The following is a 22,752-nucleotide window of genomic DNA, read 5'->3' on the forward strand; positions in this document are numbered from 1 at the left end:
GCAACTCTTGTTCACCATTATAAGCTGACCATGTGCAGCAAGAAACATAACTCTTTCCTGCTTTTTGTAAGACTTATAGCCGCTTTTGGACTTAGAAAATATCAGATTTCTTGGTTAAGTTTTATGTTAAGGTCAGCTTTTCTCCTTAACTATTCAAGCTATTGCTTTGAAACTTGCAACAGTTGTTCACCATCATAAGCTGACTATGTACATCAAGAAACATAACTCCATCTTGCTTTTTGCAAGAATTATGGCCCTTTTTGGACTTAGAAAATCATGGGTAGGACAATTTTTCTATTATCCAAAAAAAATCAGATGAGCGTCTGCACCCGCAAGGCGGTGCTTTTGTTGTAGTTTCAGTTACATGATATGGTTACTGGAAATATACAGCCCAGCTTACTTTCATATGCGCTTTGAATTTCAGTGATGGTGGTGTTGCATTTTGGCATATGTCTGAATCTGAGGTAAGCTGTATGTAAGTGTGGTTGCATTATGTATGTTCCAGTATTTTTGTTTGCTCATCTGCACTAAAGGTTCAGGGGACGATTTCAGTATTGGCATATTGTCTGTGGTCAGTCATTCAGTATCCACAACTTTAACACTGAAGAGGTTACAGTATTTGCCCAGTGTTTATGAAACTTGGTCGAATGTTTGCCTGAATTGAATATTGGATCAGTTCTATACTGGGTCATCTGCATTCTAAAACTATATTCCTAGGTATGAAAAAGAAAACACACAAGAGACCATATTTTCTAACCGGCACACATTAAAATCTTGTCAGAATATTATGTTTTCTAGTTTTGGTATACATTTATAGTTCAAAAGAAAGAATGTGGATATATGAGTATTTGACTCATGACATTTTGTGGCAATACCAAAAATATCAAATAAAAAACTGTGTAGCTTGGGTTAAAAAATAGGACACTCTTGTCTATCAAAGATGGTCATTATATCTGTCCAATTTTGTCTGGTCAGAGTATTTCTGTTAAATTTACTACATTTTTGAAGGTGGGTCACTTTGGTTGAATCATACAAAAACGTAATTAGCACTCCAGAAATTTGAGGAAACAGTTTTCTTGTCCATTTACTAGACGAAGAGCTGTCATGGCCCTTTTGTTTCTACTTGATCCTCAATTCATTTCAGCCTCCCCATATACTAAGTGTAAATTAACAGTGAAACGGTTTCTGGATGATAACTCAAGATGCTTTGGCCAAGGATCATGAAACTTGATCTAGGGAGGTTGGTCGTAACCATTAGATAACCCCTATTGATTTTGAGGTCAGTAGGTCAAAGGTCAAGGTCACAGTGACCCAGAACAGTTTAACAGTTTCCGGATGATAACTCAAGAAAGCTTGGGCTGATGATCGTGACAGCAGATGACCCCTATTGATTTTGAGGCTAGTAGGTCAAAGGTCAAGGACACAGTGACCAGGAACATTAAACAGTTTCCAGACTATAACTTGAGAATACTTGGGCCTAGGATCACAAAACTTAATGGGGATGTTGATCATGACCAACAGATGACCCCTATTGATTTTGAGATCAGTAGGTCAAAGGCCAAGGTCACAGTGACCCAGAACAGTTTAACGGTTTCTGGATGATAACTCAAAAACATTTGGGCCTAGGATCAAGTTGATTAGGAGGTTGGTCATGACCAGCAGATGACCCCTATTGATTTTGAGGTTAGTACATTGTTGGTCAAAGGTCAAGATCACATTGACCCAGAACAGTAGAACTTTTTTTTGCCAAATAACTGGAGAATGCATGGTCAAAGCATGGTCTAAGATCACATTTGATACAGATTTACTTGTGATTAGTAAATGGCCCATAATTATTGATTTGAGGTCAGTACGTCAAACATCCAGTGCACAGCGACCAAATAATTTCTGTTCCTTGTGCAATCACTGAATGCATCAAGGGGGGCATTTTGTGTTCTACGAGCTCTTGTTTTTGTTGGTGTAAGTTACAAACAAGCTATCAAACAGACAGTTCGGATTTAAAGATCAGACTGTTTTTCCTCATGTACCCAGTCTAAACATTGCAATGTTTTCTGGTTCTTAACAGAGACATGATTTATGGAAGCTGGCAAGATCTTTTGCTGTCAACCCATATGATCATCATTTAATTGTTGAAGAGAGTGAAAACTTGTCAGTGGTGTATGACAGGTAAGTCCTTATTGTATAATATAGTCTGTAATTTTGCATTTCTATAATTAGCAGGGGCCTCCGTGGCTGAGTGGTTAAGGTTGCTGACTTCAAATCGCCTGCTCCTAACTGATTTGGTTCGAGCCTCACTCGGGGCGTTGAATTCTTTATGTGAGAAATCCATCCACCTGGCTTACGGAAGGTCGGTGGTTCTACCCAGGTGCCCGCTCGTAATGTAATAATGCATGGAGGGGCACCTTAGGTCTTCCTCCACCATCAAAGCCGGAAAGTCGGTATATGACCTATAATTGTGTCAGTGCAACATTAAACCCAACAACAACAAAAATAATGATTAGCAACATGGGACTTAATGGTTCAGGGGAAGAGTGGGCACCCCTGTAGCCAGCTGGATATGGTAGCTGCCTGTGAATCACTCACCCCACACTTGCTTGTGGTGTAGAATTCTCCCATGTAAGGAAGTCATATTGAAGTTTGTTTGTTCTACCTAGGTGCCTGACCTTGCCTGAAAATCTAAATGACCAAAGTGGCACCTTTGCTTTTCCTCTACCATAAGGCTGGTAAGTTGCCTTATGTCCAACTTGTGTTGGTGTGACGTTAACCCTTATCATGCAGGACACTTTTGATTCTGCCTTTGCGACCAGTGCAGATCATGATCAGCCTGCACATCTGTGCAGTCTGGTCATCTGTGCAGTCTGATCATGATCTGCACTGTTCACCATTCGGTCAGTATCTTTTTGGCCAGCACCCCTTTTAATAGTTATACTGTCCTGATTCGAAGACGGACAAGTTCATTATAGAAATTTACCTGGGTAAGAGTAAGGGTAAGTCCTGGCAAATCAGTAGTAGAGAATTCTTATTTCTTATTCAGAGGTTTAGGGTTTAAATCCTTATGAGAAATTTGATGGTTCTCCAATTGCTTACATAGGCACTATTCTTGATACAATTGCTGGAATCTATAAAGAAGAAAAGTTGATATTTTTTGTTAGAACAGTCCTTATAATTTAAGGTAAAATGGGCAGTTAACCTGATCTCATTTTTAGGTCATCTGATTTTTTGGAAAAAAAAAAGACGAGTTATTGTCATCACTTGATTGGCGTTGATGTCAGTGTCGGCGTTGCCTGGTTAAGTTTAATGTTTAGGTCACCTTTTCTCCTAGACTATCAAAGCTATTGCTTTAAAACTTGCAACACTTGTTCAACATCAATGGCTGACTCTGTACAGCAAGAAACATAACTCCATCCTGCTTTTTACAAGAACTATGGCCCCTTTTTGGACTTAGAAAATATCAGATTTCTTAATTAAGTTTTGCGTTTAGGTCAACTTTTCTCCTTAACAGTCAAAGCTATTGCTTTTAAACTTGAAGCATTTTCGCCATTAAAAGCTGACTCTTCACAGCAAGTACCGTAACGCTACATTGCTTTTTGCAAGAATTATAGTCCCTTTTGACTTAGAAAATCAGATTTCTTGGTTAAGTTTTGTTTAGGTCAGCTTTTCTCCTAAACTATCAAAGCTATTGCTTTAAAACTTGCAACACTTGTTCACCATCAAAAGCGGACTCTGTACAGCAAGAAACATAACTCAGTCCTGCTTTTTTGCAGGAATTATGGCCCCTTTTGGACTTAGAAAAAGCATTGGTAGGACAAAATTTCTGTTAAACAGAGACAATAAAATCAGATGAGCTCTTATTAAACCATACCATTAAAACACAAGACAGTTGCAGTGAACTTTTAAGTCATTTACTTCCGCAGTGTAAGAAATTATGACAAGAGCTATTTTCATTTCAATGCAGTTTTCCCCCTATTTTAGTTGTTATATAAAATTATGTAACAATGCAATTTTCCTCTCCTGACAGGCCCAGGCACCATTCCCCCCAGAACACTGGATTGATGACAACCATATTTGCCTTATTTATAATTCCTATATTATAAACTCTGTACTAGTAGTTTAAGCGGTACATGTACTGTTAGATAAAATTCACAGATTTTTATGCCCCGCTTTGAAGAAGGAGGGGTATATTGTTTTGCAGATGTCTGTCGGTCAGTCGGTCAGTATTTAGAACTATCTGTTTCTGGATGATAACTCGAGAACGCTTGGGTCTAGGATCATGAAAGTTGATAGGGAGGTTGGTCATGACCAGCAGATGACCACTATTTGATTTTGAAGTCAGTAGGTCAAAGGTCAAGGTCACATTGACCCTAAACACTTTCTAGACGAAAACTTGAGAACGCTTTGGCTTAGGGTCACAAATTCAATAGGGAGGTTGATCATGACAGCAGATGACCCCCTATTGATTTGAGTTTAGTAAGTCAAATGTCAAGGTCACATTGATGCAGAACTGTATATCTTTTTGTCCAGATTACTAGAGAATGCTTTGGTTTAAAATCACATTTGATACAGAGGTCACTAATGACTGGTACCGTAAATGACACATATATTGAATTTGAGGTCAGTACATCAAATGTCCAGTGTACAGTGACCAGATAATTTCTGTTCCTTTTGCAGTTACTGAATGCACCAAGGGCGGCATTTCGTCTTCTACAAGCTCTTGTTTAATTCAAAAGTAAGCAAAAAAAGTCTATTTCAGTTATTATCCAGTTTACAGTATACATAATTAAATATAGAGATGAATTCCTGGAGTTATATATATATTTATAACTGATGTTTGTTACAGTGTGACAAGGCTTGTAGGAAACACAGTTCAGTTGAAGAGACCTGCAGAGGATAAACTGTTTGATGAAGAATCAACATTAAATAAATATACTTTCTCTAATGCTCTTTCACAGTCAGGTAAATATAAATTAGGATATACATGATTCACTTGAGAATAGTACACTCAAATAGAAAGGTTAACTAAATTTTGGCAATTCTTGTAGTTCGTATCAGGTCTTCCGGTATGCTCTATGTTCGAATCGCTAGATAATTTGAGCATTTTCGAGGGTTGAGCACAATACTACCGTAACTCCTTCTTGAGGTCCAAATTTTTCATATCTGTTTGGCAAAAAATCAAGCACACGACCCTTTATTTTTATTTGCTGAATTTTTTAAAGTATACTCTGAAGTTTTGAAAAGTCAGAGTCTAATCAAATTCTACATTGTAGAAAAAATTTTGATCCGAATGCGCAAAACTACCTTAAGTATCCAAATTCCATGCAATAACTTTAGAATACTTTGACCTATGATTCTAAGACTTGATAGGCACATTGCTTTTAACATACATATTATGCTTCTCACTGTGGTGCTCTTGTTTTGAAAGTTTAGTAACAATATTACTTACTTTTAAGAGTTGTATATCTTTTACATTACAGTAAATTTAGCAATGAGTGAAGCCAATCTGGAAAGATTCATTGAACAACTGGAGCCAGAAACACAGGTTTGCTGAATTATTCTCAGTTGATTTACTTTGCTATAAATAGTAATCAGTTTACCCAAGTACCCATTCTTTCCAATGGAGCTTGATAGTGGACAGTCAAGTAATCATTTTTGAAAAGATTATAGTAACTAGTTATTAATGTCAGATTTTTAGTTTGTCTCACTTTTGTAAAATATCTACAAGGTATTTTCATCTCTTGATTGTCGGTGTCAGAGTTGCTTAACATTTTTGTTTAAGTCCACCTTTTCTCAAAAAATATAAGAGCTTCAGCTTTAGAACTTTGCACACTTATTTATCATCATTAGATGACTATGTAGGCCAAAGACCACAACCCTGATGTGCATTTTGTCAGAATTATGGCCCTTTTATATTTAAAAAGTTTAGTTTCTTGGGTAAAATTTTTGTTAATGACCATTTTTTCCCCCAAACTAGAAGAGATACCGCTTTGAAACTTTGCACACTTATTTATCTTCATAAGATGAGTAAGTAGACCAAGAAGCATATCTCTAACCTATATTTTATCAGAATTATGGCACCCCTTTTTGTACTTTGAAAATCTGAACTATAACTGTTTTCTTACATATTTTCCAGCACTTTCAGAGGAGCGATTGTACACACAGGCGGTGCTCTTGTTCATATAATTTGACATCACATTATATTTGTAAGGGACTAATTGTGTAGATTTCAAAGTTGCATAAAAATTTAATTTGATTTGTTACTTACAGATTCATGTCCAAGCAAGATAATGTTTGGACCGAAAACTAGAAATTTTAGGCCAGCTAATTCCAGTTATATTTCCTGCGTGTATACATGCATGAAATCAAACTTTGAGGGTAATAAAACTTTCACTCTGCCAGTGAAATACATATGTTATGTAGTACCTCTTGGAAATCTGTCATTGTCTGTATTACAGAAACTGAGACGTGGTGTTAAATCATCATTGAAGAAGAAAGATATCAATATGAGACTTGGAGAAGTTTTCCAGTTAAGGTAAGTTATTTTTTGCTTTTCACTGAAATACTTAAATTTATCAGTGAAATAAAATTGATATTTTTACTGCTACAAGCAATGAAAATATCGTTTTTTTTTTTCACTGGTGCGGAATTATGTAATCGTAAGTTCCTTGCAAAATATACTTCAGGAAAGATATAGATGTATATAGATACTTAGAGGATCATGAAGATATATGTTCAGTCATTATAGTATCTAAAAGAAATCTTGAAACATCATAGAACGATGACAGCTTTTCTACATAGATATTATGATTGTCATGATGCACATGAGGCTGCGCAGGTAAAATGGATATAATTTGTATAAAACCATTGAAAATGTGTGAAATTTAAAGAAAATTTGTTTGTTTCAGTGTAAGATTCAGATATATTTCACTTGTGAACACCATAATTTACATTTTCACGAGTGGCACAGCCACAGAAAATATTTAATTATAGTGTTCACTCAGTGAAATATATTTCGATTTTACACTGAAACAAACAAATATCCTCTATGTTTTGTAGCATTTTCATGCTGAAACACATTGATTTTTTTCTCATTCTACCATAGATAACCATGTATAATGCGCAGATTTTTGACCCCTGGGACCACCTCCGAATCGTGGGTGGACATTATACACAGGTATAGACAATTTTCCAACTTCAAAACAAATTTTGTTTCTGAGTTTCGCCATTTTGGTAAAGGGAAACTACTCTCCGTGCTTACTTTCTACGCTAAAATCTAAGATTGCCGTTACGTTCCGTAAAAGATTGAGTAGTTTATTTTTCTTTCAAACAAAGTTAATTTCATATAAATTTAAAAATATTTTGTTGAAAGAAATATTAAAAATCACAAATATGATACTAATAAAAAATTGAGTATAATATTTAACCGAGATCAAACTGTGAACAACAAAATTGACACGAGGTGATAAGCTAATTGCTGATAATTACTGGCTATCTGATCGTAACAAAAAGACTATCACACCTTTTGTATTGGTTTGAATTGAGAAGCTTGTGTCATTTTGAAAGATGCCATTCCAAAATATTGAAACAGTTGCTTTCTATTTATTCAAAATATTTAATTAAAAAAAGAAAAAACAACAAATAGATCTATAACGATATTTTACTAGTTTTATTTCGAGTAAACAAAAATCGATAGTACTGTGAGACCTGCTCTTCGCGGCGGAGGTAGAATTTTCGGTGTCGGGGTAAACTACTTTCGTTTTCCATCCACCTGCGCATTATACAGGAGTGCGCATTATACATGGGTATCTCGGTATTTGAAAATTTGTCGTTTGTTTTTGTGAGATAAAACATTGTCACTGACAGATTTTTACGGCATTCTTATGCATGGTTAAGTTCCATTTTGGTTCATGTACTATTGACTATTTCTCACACGACCAAATGTACCTCGAGTACTTTGAACTAAATTCATATCAAAACTGCTGTAAAAAAGGAGGAAATTGCTATAAATGTTAAAAGGTACTTTAAAATCATCAATATTCCTGAGGGACTAATTTTGGTGGATTTTATGGTTGTGTCAGTCCACAAAATTAAATCCCATCAGATAGGTCAAATTCCCATTAGGTTCATCTTCAAAAGTAGATACCCACAATTCCTTTTTATCACCATGAAATAGCCATTTTTGATCAAAACCATGAAATTTCATGTTTGCAAAATTAATTGATTTCACAGTACTCAAGTTGGAGAAAAAGCAAAAATACATCATTTAGTACAATGTTTTAACAAAAGTATGACAAACGCAATTAACTGTATGTACATGTATTTTATACTGACAACATTCTACATTGTATATGCTACAGAATACTAATATACTAAGACGCCAGCCTGGTTAGTTCAGTAGGTAGAGCATTGATCTATGGATGTTGGGGTCTGAGTTCAACCCTCAGGCGGGGCGTATGTTCTCCGTGACAGTTTGATAAAAGACATTGTGTCTGAAACCATTAGTCCTCCACCTCTGATTCATGTGGGGAAGTTGGCAGTAACTTGCAGAGAACAGGTTTGTACTGGTACAGAATCCAGGAACACTAGTTAGGTTAACTGCCCACCGTTACATGACTGAAATACTGTTGAAAACGGCTTTAAACCCAATACAAACAAAACAAACAAATAATATACTAAGACAGATTTTGTTATGATCAAATTTTGCCTTTCTGAAGTTATCAGAGTATTGATCATAAGATGACGTTCTTTTCAATCAATATTATAAAAAATAGGTTTAAAACAGGTGAATAAATGGGATGGCTTTTCTATTGTAGACATGAGATCAACCTTGAGTCTGGATATTTGGATCATCCTGATATATACTGGGACAGAGAGGAGTTAGAAGGACTATATAGAGAGATGATATTGTACCTGAGTATACCTAAACGTATTAAGGTAGGTTTGGATATTTGGATCATCCTGATATATACTGGGAAAGAGATGAGTTAGAAGGACTATATAGAGAGATGATGTTGTACCTGAGTATACCTAAACGTATTAAGGTAGGTTTGGATATTTGGATCATCCTGATATATACTGGGAAAGAGATGAGTTAGAAGGACTATATAGAGAGATGATATTGTACCTGAGTATACCTAAACGTATTAAGGTAGGTTTGGATATTTGGATCATCCTGATATATACTGGGAAAGATATGAGTTAGAAGGACTATATAGAGAGATGATATTGTACCTGAGTATACCTAAACGTATTAAGGTAGGTTTGGATATTTGGATCATCCTGATATATACTGGGAAAGAGAGGAGTTAGAAGGACTATATAGAGAGATGATATTGTACCTGAGTATACCTAAACGTATTAAGGTAGGTTTGGATATTTGGATCATCCTGATATATACTGGGACAGTTAGGAGTTAGAAGGACTATATAGAGAGATGATATTGTACCTGAGTATACCTAAATGTATTAAGGTAGGTTTGGATATTTGGAGTTAGAAGGACTATATAGAGAGATGTTTATTGTACCAGAGTATACCTAAACATATTAAGGTAGGTTGGGTATTTGGATCATCCTCATATATTCTGGGAAAGAGAGGAGTTAGAAGGACTATATAGAGAGATGTTTATTGTACCTGAGTATATCTAAACGTTTTTAGGTAGATTTTGATATTTGGATCATCCTGATATATACTTGGAAATATACAGAAAATTCCAATGTAATAAATAACAATAGCAAATTCTAGTTCAACCAGTTACAACTAGTGGGTTTCAATATACCATAAAAAAACACCTTTGCAATTCCAATGTATTTTAAACCTAGTTACAAGGCAGTATGAATATGAGTACTGATAATTAAATTTTGGAATAGAAAGACTTGATAAACATGGTCTACAGTAGTCGAAAAAACTTTAAAGGAAATTTGTTTTATATGCATTGTATTTTAAGTATTATATGTGCTAAAGATGATTTGTTTTGTTCTTTTGGCCTATGTTGTAATGAAGTCAAATTATTTGAAGAATGAGTAATTTAAATTGAAGTTTATTATAATGTTTTTGCAGGTATTAAATGAGCGTTTGAACTATTGTTCAGAGATACTACAGTTGTTTAGTAGTCAGCTGAATGATCAACATCATGTCAGACTGGAGTGGATCATCATTATCCTTATTCTGATTGAGGTATGTTTGCAATCCATAATGTCAAATGTGAGGTTAGCTAGCCACATAATTATTTTCCACACTTAGGTATGTTTGCAATCCATAATGTCAAATGTGAGGTTAGCTAGCCACATAATCATTTTCCACACTTAGGTATGTTTACAATTCATAATGTCAAATGTGAGGTTAGCTAGCCACATTGTCATTTTCCACTTTTGTATGTTTACAATTCATAATGTCAAATGTGAGGTTAGCTAGCCACATAATCATTTTCCACACTTAGGTATGTTTGCAATTCATAATGTCAAATGTGAGGTTAGCTAGCCACATAATCATTTTCCACACTTAGGTATGTTTGCAATCCATAATGTCAAATGTGAGGTTAGCTAGCCACATAATCATTTTCCACACTTAGGTATGTTTACAATTCATAATGTCACATGTGAGGTTAGCTAGCCACATTGTCATTTTCCACTTTTGTATGTTTACAATTCATAATGTCAAATGTGAGGTTAGCTAGCCACATTGTCATTTTCCACTTTTGTATGTTTACAATTCATAATGTCAAATGTGAGGTTAGCTAGCCACATTTTCATTTTCCACTTTTGTATGTTTACAATTCATAATGTCAAATGTGAGGTTAGCTAGCCACATAATCACTTTTCACTTAGTTATGTTTACAATTCATGATGTCAAATGTGAGGTTAGCTAGCCACATAATCACTTTCCACTGGGGTATGTTTACAATTCATAATGTCAAATGTTAGGTTAGCTAGCCACATAATCGTTCTCTACACTTAGGAATGTGTACAATCAATATTGTCAAATGTGAGGTTAGCTAGCCACATAATCATTCTCCACACTTGGGGTATGTTAACAATTCATAATGTCAAATGTGTGGTTAGCTAGCCACATAATCATTCTCCACACTTTGGGTAAGTTTACAGTTAATGTCAAATGTGAGGTTAGCTAGCCACATAATCATTCTCCACACTTGGGTAAGTTTACAATTCAAATGTCAAATGTTAGGTTAGCTAGCCACATAATCGTTCTCCACACTTAGGAATGTTTACAATCCATAATGTCCAATGTGAGGTTAGCTAGCCATATAATCATTCTCCACACTTTGGGTAAGTTTACAATTAATGTCAAATGTGAGGTTAGCTAGCCACATAATCATTCTCCACACTTGGGTAAGTTTACAATTCAAATGTCAAAGGTTAGCTAGCCACATAATCGTTCTCCACACTTAGGAATGTTTACAATCCATAATGTCAAATGTGAGGTTAGCTAGCCACATAATCATTCTCCACACTTTGGGTAAGTTTACAATTAATGTCAAAAGTGAGGTTAGCTAGCCACATAATCATTCTCCACACTTTGGTAAGTTTACAATTCAAATGTCAAATGTGAGGTTAGCTAGCCACATAATCATTAATTTTTCCACACTTGGGTAAGTTTACAGTTCATAATGTAAAATGTGAGGTTAGCTAGCCACATAATCACTTTCCTCACTGGGGTAGTAAGCAATTTATAATGTCATGTATGAGATTTGTTAGCAAATTTTCCTTATCCTTAATGAGGTTTGTAAGAAATTCAGTAATGCATAGTGCATAGTAAAGAATTATGTGCTAACTTGTCACATTTCGAACATTAAGAAAAGTTGTTTATTGAATACAGTAACCAATGCCTATTTCAGGTTGTGTTTGAATGTGTCCATTATGTAGAGAAATACGGCATAACAAATACAGAGAAACCTGATCTTGACCAGAACTTGTCACCACAGACAGTACATACCTCCAGTGACCAGAAAACATTGAATTATGATCAGCACAGGACATCCATGACATTGGAACAACAAAAGGTCAAATGATACCTATAGCCAGTCACTTAAGAAATTGTGAATTGATACATGTATATAAGGTTTGATTGGTTCAAGGTATGGCCAGTGATAAAGTGATACATAAACAGTCAACGATGGGCATTGTTTCAGGCCAGCAAAAGTGTTAATGGTAAATGTTAACTGTCACTTTTCTGAACCAATGTTCTCCTTTCCATGTTTGTATTAGCATTGCTTTTCTTTTCTCGTTTGCATGTTATGGTCTGTTGTGCAGATAGTCTTTATTCACAGGTTAAAATATATTGTTAATACTAAAATTGGAAACAAGTTGCAAATAAGAACAAGAACTCCCAGTTAACAGGTGTTTTTTAGCTCACCAGAGCCAAAGGCTGATGGTGAGCTTTTGTGACCGCTTAATGTCCGTCGTCTGTGGTGTGTCGTGTGTCTGTCAACATTTTCTAAAAATAGCACTTCTTGAAAACCACTGGGCAGAATTACACCAAGCCTGACAGGAATGATCCTTGGGTGGTGCCCTTTCAAAATTGTTCAAAGAATTTAATTCCGTGCAGAACTGTGGTTGCCATGGCAACCGAAAGGAAAAACTTTAAGAATCTTCTTGTCCAAAACCGCAAGATGTAGAGCCATGATATTTGGCATGTGACATCATCTTATGGTCCTCTATCAAGATTGTTCAAATTGTGCTCCTGGAAAGAAAAAGAGGCCCCACCCCGGGGGTCTCAAGTTTTACATAGACTTATGTAGGAAAAAACTTCAAAACTCTTCTTGTCTAAAACCACAAGGCCTTGAACCTTTGATATTTGGTATGTAGCATTGCCTTGTGGTCCTCTCCCAATGTTGTTCAAATAATTACCCTTGGGTGAAAAGAGGCCCCGCCCAGGGGAGCCTCAAGTTTTACATAGACTTGTATAGGAAAAATCTTTAAAAATCTTCTTGGCTGAAACTGCAAGACCTATGCCTTTGATATTTTGTATGTAGCATTGCCTTTTGGTCCGCTATGAAGATTGTTCAAATTGTGCCCATGAGGTGAAAAGAGGTCCCACATGGGGGGTCCCATATATAGGAGAAAACTTTAAAGAATTAATCTTCTTGTCTGAAACTGCAAGGCCTAGGCTTTTGATATTAAGTGTGTTGCATTGCCTTGTAGTCCTGTACAAAAAATATTCAAATTATTACCCTGGGGTAAAAAGAGGCACTGCCCCGGGGGTCCCAAGTTTAACATAGACTTATATAGAGAGAAAAAAAAATCTTCTTGTCTGAAAGTTCAAGGCCTAGGCCTTTGATATTTGGTATGTTTCATTGCCTAGTAGACCTCAAACAGGATTGTTCAAATTATGCCCCAGGGGTGAAAAGAGGCCCTGTCCTGGTGGTCACTTGTTTTATGAGTTATATATATGAAAAATACTTCAAAAATTATCAGATCATATTTCCTACACTGTTTTATTAAATTTGCCTGATGAACCCAAGTGATTATGTGTCACCTTACTGTGACATTGACCTGCTTTTTTGTTTTTTTTGAGATACAGCCTTGAAATTTGGATGACATGTACAGTTTTACATCACGATCTTAAAACTGACTTTCAGTTACCATGAATGTGGCATACTGACCTACTTTCTTATATTTAGCATCAGTTTGCCATTAGAAACATGTGGCTCGTATTACTTAGGTGAGCGATTTAGGGTCATCATGACCCTCTTGTTTAAATCATAGGTACTGGGTACTGTAAAATGTTTGCAGTCTGATCATGATCTGCACTGTTCGCCATTCAGCTAGTATCTTTTTGATAAGCTCCCCTTTTAACAGTTAATGCTACTATTAATTGTAGAAATTTAGCATTGTAAAGGTTAATGGTGTTAAGAATTTGTGAAATGTGAGTGATTGTGTTTTAGGGCATGCTGCAGATATATAATCACAAATTTATTAGATTAGCAAATAGTTCCACTTAGAACTCTAAAATGCTTAAAATGTTAGATTGGTGATATTCTTGCACAAGATTCACATATTAGTTTAAAGGATGTAGGACTTCTTGTATTCAATCTGGTCATGGAATCTTGCTGTTTTTCGTATAATGTTCTTGTTTTAGGTAGACTATTCAAAGAATAGGTAGAGCTATTTGACTTGCCAGTGGGTCTGTATTGGCGTCCCAACTTGGTTAAGGTTTTATATATAAGCTGGTATCTCAGTAACCACTTGTGGGAATGGATTAAAATTTCATACAGTTATTCACTGTGATGAACTTACTTGCAATGCAAAGGTTCCTTAACCCTATTTGCTTGTTAACAGAATTATGCCCCTTTTTTCACTAAGCAGTTTTTGGTTAAGTTTTTGTATGTAAGCGTTTGTCTCAACACCCACTTAAGCGAATGGATTGAAACTTAATACACCTGTTCACTGTGATGAACTGACATGCATTATACAGATTCCATAACTGTTTTGCATTTTTAAAAATTCTTCCCCTTTTCCCACTTCATTCATGTATTCATTCAAGTGACAAGTCTGTTGAATAGTCAAGCATTGCTGTCCTCAAACAGCTCATGTCTCTTTTTTTAGCTCACCTGTCACAAAGTGACAAGGTGAGCTTTTGTGATCGCGCGGTGTCCGTCGTCCGTGCGTGCATGCGTGCGTCCGTAAACTTTTGCTTGTGACCACTCTAGAGGTCACATTTTTCATGGGATCTTTATGAAAATTGGTCAGAATGTTCATCTTGATGATATCTAGGTCAAGTTCGAAACTGGGTCACGTGCCGTCAAAAACAAGGTCAGTAGGTCTAAAAATAGAAAAACCTTGAGACCTCTCTAGAGGTCATATATTTCACAAGATCTTCATGAAAATTGGTCAGAATGTTCAACTTGATGAAATCTAGGTCAAGTTCGAAACTGGGTCACGTGCCTTCAAAAACTAGGTCAGTAGGTCTAAAGATAGAAAAACCTTGTGACCTCTCTAGAGGTCATATATTTCACAAGATCTTCATGAAAATTGGTCAGAATGTTCACCGTGATGAAATCTAGGTCAAGTTTGAAACTGGGTCACGTGCCATCAAAAACTAGGTCAGTAGGTCTAAAAATAGAAAAACCTTGTGACCTCTCTAGAGGTCATATATTTCACAAGATCTTCATGAAAATTGGTCAGAATGTTCACCTTGACGATATCTAGGTCAAGTTCGAAACTGGGTCACTTGCCATCAAAAACTAGGTCAATAGGTCAAATAATAGAAAAACCTTGTGACCTCTCTAGAGGCCATATTTTTCATGGGATCTGTATGAAAGTTGGTCTGAATGTTCATCTTGATGATATCTAGGTAAAGTTAAAAACTGGGTCACGTGTGGTCAAAAACTAGGTCAGTAGGTCTAAAAATAGAAAAACCTTATGACCTCTCTAGAGGCCATATATTTCATGAAGTCTTCATAAAAATTGATCAGATTGTTCACATTGATGATATCTAGGTAAAGTTCGAAAGTGGGTCACGTGCCATCAAAAACTAGGTCAGTAGGTCAAATAATAGAAAAACCTTGTGACCTCTCTAGAGGCCATATTTTTTATGGGATCTGTATGAAAGTTGGTCTGAATGTTCATCTTGATGATATCTAGGTCAAGTTCCGAGTGGGTCACGTGCCTTCAAAAACTAGGTCAGTATGTCAAATAATAGAAAAATCTTGTGACCTCTCTAAAGGCCATATTTTTCATGAGATCTGTATGAAAATTGGTCTGAATGTTCATCTTGATGATATCTTGGTCAAGTTCGAAACAGGGTCATGTGCGGTCAAAAACTAGGTCAGTAGGTCTAAAAATAGAAAAACCTTGTGACCGCTCTAGAGGCCATATTTTTCAATGGGTCTTCATGAAAATTGATCTGAATGTTCACCTTGATGATATCTAGGACAAGTTTGAAACTGGGTCATGTGCCTTAAAAAACTAGGTCAGTAGGTCAAATAATAAAAAAACCTTGTGACCTCTCTTGAGGCCATACTTTTCATGGGATCTGTATGAAAGTTGGTCTGAATGTTCATCTTGATGATATCTAGGTCAAGTTTGAAACTGGGTCAACTGTGGTCAAAAACTAGGTCAGTAGGTCTAAAATTATTAAAATCTTTTGACCTCTCTAGAGGCCATATTTTTCAATGGGTCTTCATGAAAATTGATCTGAATGTTCACCTTGATGATATCTAGGTCAGTTTCAAAACTGGGTCACGTGCAGTCAAAAACTAGACCAGTAGGTATAAAAATAGAAAAACCTTGAGACCTCTCTAGAGGCCTATTTTCATGAGATCTTCATGAAAATTAGTGAGAATGTTCACCTTGATGATATCTAGGTAAAGTTCAAAACAGGGTCACGTACCTTCGAAAACTAGGTCAATAGGTCAAATAATAGAAAAACCTTGTGACCTCTCTAGAGACCATATTTTTCAATGGATCTTCATGAAAATTGGTCAGAATTTTATCTTGATAATATCTAGGTCAAGTTCAAAACTGGGTCACATGAGCTCAAAAACTAGGTCAGTATGTCAAATAATAGAAAAATCGACGTCATACTCAAAACTGGGTCATGTGGGAAGAGGTGAGCGATTCAGGACCATCATGGTCCTCTTGTTGTTTTGTTTTTGGCTCACAAAGCATCTGTGCCCATATTCACAACTGATCTCACGTCAAAAATGACCTAAGTTCAAGATTTTTCTTAAGTTTTTTAAAATTTTCTTGAAGTTAAGATGAAAAAAATTAGTGTTGTTCCCAACCATTTTTAACTTAAGTTTTGTCTTAAAATCTGCCATTTTCTTGCTTAAAGATAAAGTCAGCCCCTACCCTGCCATAAATCTGAACTCTAGACCTTGTCATTTTCATAATTTTTCCAGCTAATATAATGAAAGTCATTGAAAATGATCCACTAATTATGCATGTTTATGATAAGAAAGCGAAATAATTATAGGAAATAATTTTATTTTTTTGTGTTTGAGAGATTAAAATGAAATTAAAGCCTTTTTGTCAGCATAAGCAAAATTTCAGTAAATGATGCCTTCAGCAAAAATGAATATAAATTAGTTCATTACACTTATGATGTAAATAACAATGTAAATTAAACAACAATCCTGTCTGGGAGAGTGACGGCCTGTAATCTGCATACAGGTTCCTATGCTTAGTTATCAAATTTGTAATTTTCTTCTCCAATTCATCAACTGTTCTTCTAGTCCTGGAACAAGCAGAAAACTTGCCATGAATCACATGCCACTGATCTTTCTTTGTTTTTGAAGTAATTTCTACAATGAAAACAAATAGCTTTTTAGTTTTAGGTTACATTGAGTCCAAATAACTGTACCGAAGAGATGAATATTGTTACTCCCTTGCTTTAGAAATGATGCTGAATACCAGTAAAGTTGCGTGTTGCGTTAAGATGAGAGTGCCAACTTAAAAAAAAAACAGAATAGTGGGACTCAAAAACAGACAAATGACCTAACAATCCTGCAGCATCTGTAAACACATGCAAAGCCTTATCAGTCATCAGTATGTAATCTAACAGAAGTTTTTTTTCGTTGAAATGTGAAAGTTTTCAAGCCTGAATGTCACAACGACTCTCAACAGTAAGAGAAATGCAATGGTGAGGTTTTTTCACTTGTGTAGTGTGATCAGTCAATCTGTGCATGAAACACCGACCCGGCAGTACAATATTGCAACAAAAATTCAGTAAACCTAGTAGCGAGTGCAGTTCCACTAAAGATTTTTCTACGCTTTGAATATTTAAGCAAAAGTGACAGTTCATATTATTTATCTTCTTGTAACCTAGTTTCCAGTGCCAAACAGTCCAACTGTTTTCGCCTGCATGGGACTGGAATGGGTGTGGTTTTATGTAAACCTGCGATACTTCTGCTGCAGTTTGTTCCTTGCTGCTGTATGAACAAGACTGGACTTGGTACTGACCCCTGCAGTATCCACAGACATGTGCAGGTATTGGCAGCTTTAAAGCTGCATTTGCGGTAGTTTCCTCACGATTTTTCATATACATGTACTTCAGAAGCGCTGGCATTTTTTTTGAAATTTCAGCACATACACAGCATCAAGCTCAATTGATAGAATCTTTCTAGCCCTTTGTTGGGGCACAAAACTAGAGTTGTTATCATTGTCAACCTGTAACATAAATTTGTTATGATTAGCAATATTTGATTCTTGTATAGGCAGAAGAACACACAAATCAGTATATCAATTGATCCAAATTTTCTTCTGAATTTTAACATCAATTTGAGACACAATAGTGGTTGAGATTGGTTCAACCAACAGAGGTCTATTACCGCCCACCACAATGTCATTTATATAGCCTTGTATTGCAGCCCGAAATGACAGCCCTTCCTCTTCAACTGAAGTATCTCAATCATTGTTGGAAGTGTCCGATAGCTCATCCACTGTGGAAATGTCACCCGGATTTTCATCCACTGGCTCATCCACATTACTCTGTGTGGATCTTATAATGATACGAGTCTGCCTGCATTCAGTTCTGCCAGTAACCGCTGCTCGGGTATTGTTGTATAGTTTCTGTTGACTCCTCTCTGACAAATGAACACTATCACTAGCTAAGATCTTTGTCAGTGCCTCATCTGACCAGAAGCTTTTTGGCACCTCAAGACAAACACATTTGTGGAACAACAGTTAATTTTTGCGAAAAAAATACCATTTGTTTCATAAACCCTGTTATTAAACCAGAGAATGACTACTACTTATGGAATTGAACTGTTTCCCAACCAATAAAAATAGGCAACACGAATACAGATGCTACTGCCTGAATAAAAAACAGAGTATCCATCAAGTCCATAATGGCAGAACTGACAGATTTGATTTATTCTACAGCAAAGAAAAGCCATTTAAGTGCCTGCGATTAAAATCAACTAGTCCTTGACACGAACTAAATTATGTCTTTATTTATCCACTTTCCTGCCACTGAAACAAGTGTTCTGCACTAGAGCATCTCTGGAGTTTTAATTGCAGATAAAAATTCATTAGGTCTCCATATGATTCACAAATGACTGATCAAACAATAATATTGTTTTACTTTTAACGCTCGATCCGCCATCTTGAACGGGTTTAGAAATGGATATGGTTGAAGTTGAAAGAATGGTGATAGCCCTGTTAGAATTAATACCTTTGTTTTCCTTAATTTCAGCAGTGGCCAAGATATCTGTTTTAACACTTGAAGAAATAATTATTTTAGTGCCGTTATTTTTATGACGGTTTAAAAAAATCTGTAATAGTCAAGTATCACTGTTTTAACATATTATATTTGCAGTCCTGAATACGAATACATAAGAACGCATAAGAACAAAGCAAAATACTTTCTCATTTAAACCCTGAAACTGCTTCACATCAGTCTCTCAACATTTACAAATATTTTCAGAAATGTGCACATTTCTTTGCTCTCACCTATTTGGCACTAAGGGTGGCAAAAGGTTTGTGTGACTAACACAAATTTTCCATTTTTAGCTCATCTGATTTTTTGAAAAAAAATGATGAGTTATTGTCATCACTTGAGCGGTTGTTGGCGTCGGCGTCGGCGTCTGCGTCGGCGTTGCCTGGTTAAGTTTTATGTTTAGGTCAGCTTTTCTCCTAAACTATCAAATCTATTGCTTTGAAACTTGGAATACTTGTTCACCATCATATGCTGACCCTGTATAGCAAGAAACATAACTCCATCTTGCTTTTTGCAAGATTTATGGCCCCTTTTGTACTTAGAAAATATCAGATTTCTTGGTTAAGTTTTATGTTTAGGTCAACTTTTCTCCTAAACTATCAAAGCTATTGCTTTGAAACTTAGAATACTTGTTCACCATCATAAGCAGACCCTGTACATCAAGAAGCATAACTCCATCTTGCTTTTTGCAAGAATTATTGCCCCTTTTGGACTTAGAAAATCAGTTTTCTTGGTTAAGTTTTATGTTTAGGTCAGCTTTTATCCTAAACTATCAAAGCTATTGCTTTAAAACTTGCAACTCTTGTTCACCATCATAAGCTGACCCTGTACAGCAAGAAACATAACTCCATCCTGCTTTTTGCAAGATTTATGGCCCCTTTTGGACTTAGAAAATATCAGATTTCTTGGTTAAGTTTTATGTTTAGGTCAACCTTTTCTCTTAAACTATCAAAGCTATTGCTTTGAAACTTGCAACACTTGTTCACCATCATAAGCTGACCCTGTACAGCAAGCAACATAACTCCATCCTGCCTTTTGCAATAATTATTGCCCCTTTTGGACTTAGAAAATCATTTTCTTGGTTGAGTATTATGTTATTGAGTGTAAGTCAACTTTTCTCATAAACAATCAAAGCTATTGCTTTAAAACTTGCAACAGTTTTTCACCATCATAATTGGACACTGTACATCAAGAAACATAACTCTATCCTGCTTTTTGCAAGAATGATGGCCCTTTTTAGACTTAGAAAATCATGGGTAGGACAATATTTCTATTATACAAAAAAAATCAGATGAGCGTCAGCACCCGCAAGGCGGTGCTCTTGTTTTGTTGCCTGTGATGACATAGTAAATGGCATTGTGCCTTGAACAAGACGAAAGTTTTGAATCCTTTCTATTTCACTTTCCACATGGATACGGAGGTTTGCGGTGTGTTTTGTTGCTTCCACTGCATGTGGCAAAAACTGCTTCTTAAAAGGGGGAATTATTAAATCTACACCCCAAGGCGTTGTCAAGGTGGAGTTTGTATATTCCTTGTCCATTGAATTAGTTCTGCTGGTTTTGGTGTGATAGACATTTCTCAGGTGTATAAGTCACCATTGGAATATAACTCTGTTTCTTTTTTATACCCTTACAAAATGAAGTTTGTGGGGTATATAGGAGTGAGCTTGCCGGTCAGTCGGTCGGTCTGACGGTCAGTTGGTTTTATGGTTTCCAGATGAAAACTCTTGAAAGGCTTGACTGATTATGCCCCCCTTTGAAAATGGAGGGGTTTATTGTTTTGCAGATGTCGGTCGGTAGGTCGGTCGGTCGGTCGGTCGGTTGGAATGTAGACCTATCTGTTTCCGGATGATAACTCAAGAACGCTTGGGCCTAGGATCATGAAAGTTGATAGGGAGGTTGGTCATCACTAGTAGATGACCCCTATTGATTTTGAGGTCTGTATGTCAAAGGTCAAGGACACAGTGACCCTGAATAGTAAAACGGTTTCCGGATGATAACTCAAGAACACTTGGGCCTAGGATCATGAAAGTTGATAGGGAGGTTGGTAATGACCAGCAGATGACCCCTATTGATTTTGAGGTCAGTATGTTAAAGGTCAAGGTCACAGTGACCCGGAACAGTAAAACGGTTTCCGGATGATAACTCAAGAACACTTGGGCCTAGGATCATGAAAGTTGATAGGGAGGCTGGAAATGACCAGCAGATGACACCTATTGATTTTGAGGTCAGTATGTTAAAGGTCAAGGTCACAGTGACCCTGAACAGTAAAACAGTTTCCGGATAATAACTCAAGAACGCTTTGGCCTAGGGTCACGAAAGTTGATAGGGAGGTTGGTAATGACCAGCAAGTGACCCCTATTGATTTTGAGGTCAGTATGTCAAAGGTCAAGGTCACAGTGACCAGGAACAGTAAAATGGTTTCCAGGAAATAACTCAAGAACGCTTGAGCATAGTATCAGGAAAATTGATAGTTAGGTTGGCCATGACCAGCAGATGACCCCTATTGATTTTGAGGTCATCAGGTCAAAGGTCAAGGTCACATTGGCCAGGAACAGTTAAATGGTTTCTGATCTTCTTGTCCAAAACCATAGGGCCTAGGGCTTTGATATTTGGTATGTAGCAAAATCTAGTGTCCTCTACCAAGATTGTTCAGATTTTTTCCCTGGGGTCAAATATGGCCCCCCCCTAGGGTCACATGGTTAATTAAACTTAATAGGAAAAAACTTTGAACAACCTCTTGTCCAAAATCACAGGGCCCTAGGGCTTTGATATTTTGTATATACTCATCTAGTGATCCTCTACTAAATTGTTCAAAATTTTTCCCCTATGGTCAAATATGGCTCCGCCCTGGGGTCACATGGTTTACATATACTTATATAGGGAAAAACTTTGAAAATCTTCTTGTCCAAACCGCAAAGTCTATGGCTTTGGTATTTTGTAATGTAGCACATTTGAGTTTCTCTACCAAGTTTGTTCAAGTTATCCCTCTCGGGTCAAATATGGCCCTGCCTCAGAGGTCAAATGGTTCAATAGACTATATAAGGGAAAAACTTAGAATCCTTATGTCCATAACTTACATCATTCAAAATTTGGGCACATGTATAGTTTGAGTGCAAGATGAACCTTTACATAGTTGACCTTGATCTTGACCTAGTGACCTACTTTCACATTTTTGTACCTACAGCCTTCAAAATTTGGACCAAAATGCATAGGTTTTAGTACTGAAAAAAAACTTTGACCTTGTTATTGACCTAGTGACCTACTTTCACATTTTTGAAGATACAGGTTTCAAATTTGGACCATGCATAATTTTTTTTTGTTCCAAAATAAAATTTGGGCCTTGATTTTGACCTAGTGACCTAGTTTCACATTTCTCAAGCTACAGCCTTCAAATTAGAACCACAAGCGTACTTTTGTGTACTGAAATGAACTTTGATCTTGAGATTGACCTAGTGACCTACTTTCACAATTCTCAAGCTACAGCCTTCAAATTTGAACCACATGCATAGTTTTTGTGTACCGAAATGAACTTTGATCTTAAGATTGACCTAGTGACCTACTTTCACATTTTTGAAGGTAC

At 36.3% G+C, this 22,752-nt stretch overlaps 1 protein-coding gene across 1 annotated transcript in view; it reads left to right on the forward strand.

Moving 5' to 3' along the window:
* LOC123534533 (required for meiotic nuclear division protein 1 homolog) overlaps positions 1–21,825 on the forward strand; it is a 37,235-nt gene extending 15,410 nt beyond the window's left edge. Inside the window, exons 5-12 of the mRNA XM_053519741.1 lie at positions 425–464; positions 2,066–2,166; positions 4,838–4,953; positions 5,472–5,536; positions 6,450–6,526; positions 8,808–8,928; positions 10,051–10,167; positions 11,846–21,825. Of these exons, the coding sequence (XP_053375716.1) occupies positions 425–464; positions 2,066–2,166; positions 4,838–4,953; positions 5,472–5,536; positions 6,450–6,526; positions 8,808–8,928; positions 10,051–10,167; positions 11,846–12,019 (811 nt within the window). The 3' untranslated portion in view covers positions 12,020–21,825. The remainder of the gene's footprint in view (positions 1–424; positions 465–2,065; positions 2,167–4,837; positions 4,954–5,471; positions 5,537–6,449; positions 6,527–8,807; positions 8,929–10,050; positions 10,168–11,845) is intronic.
* The last annotated feature ends 927 nt before the right edge of the window (positions 21,826–22,752 follow it).

The sequence above is a fragment of the Mercenaria mercenaria genome, chromosome 12 (genome assembly GCF_021730395.1).
Source record: "Mercenaria mercenaria strain notata chromosome 12, MADL_Memer_1, whole genome shotgun sequence".
Classification (NCBI taxonomy): domain Eukaryota; kingdom Metazoa; phylum Mollusca; class Bivalvia; order Venerida; family Veneridae; genus Mercenaria; species Mercenaria mercenaria.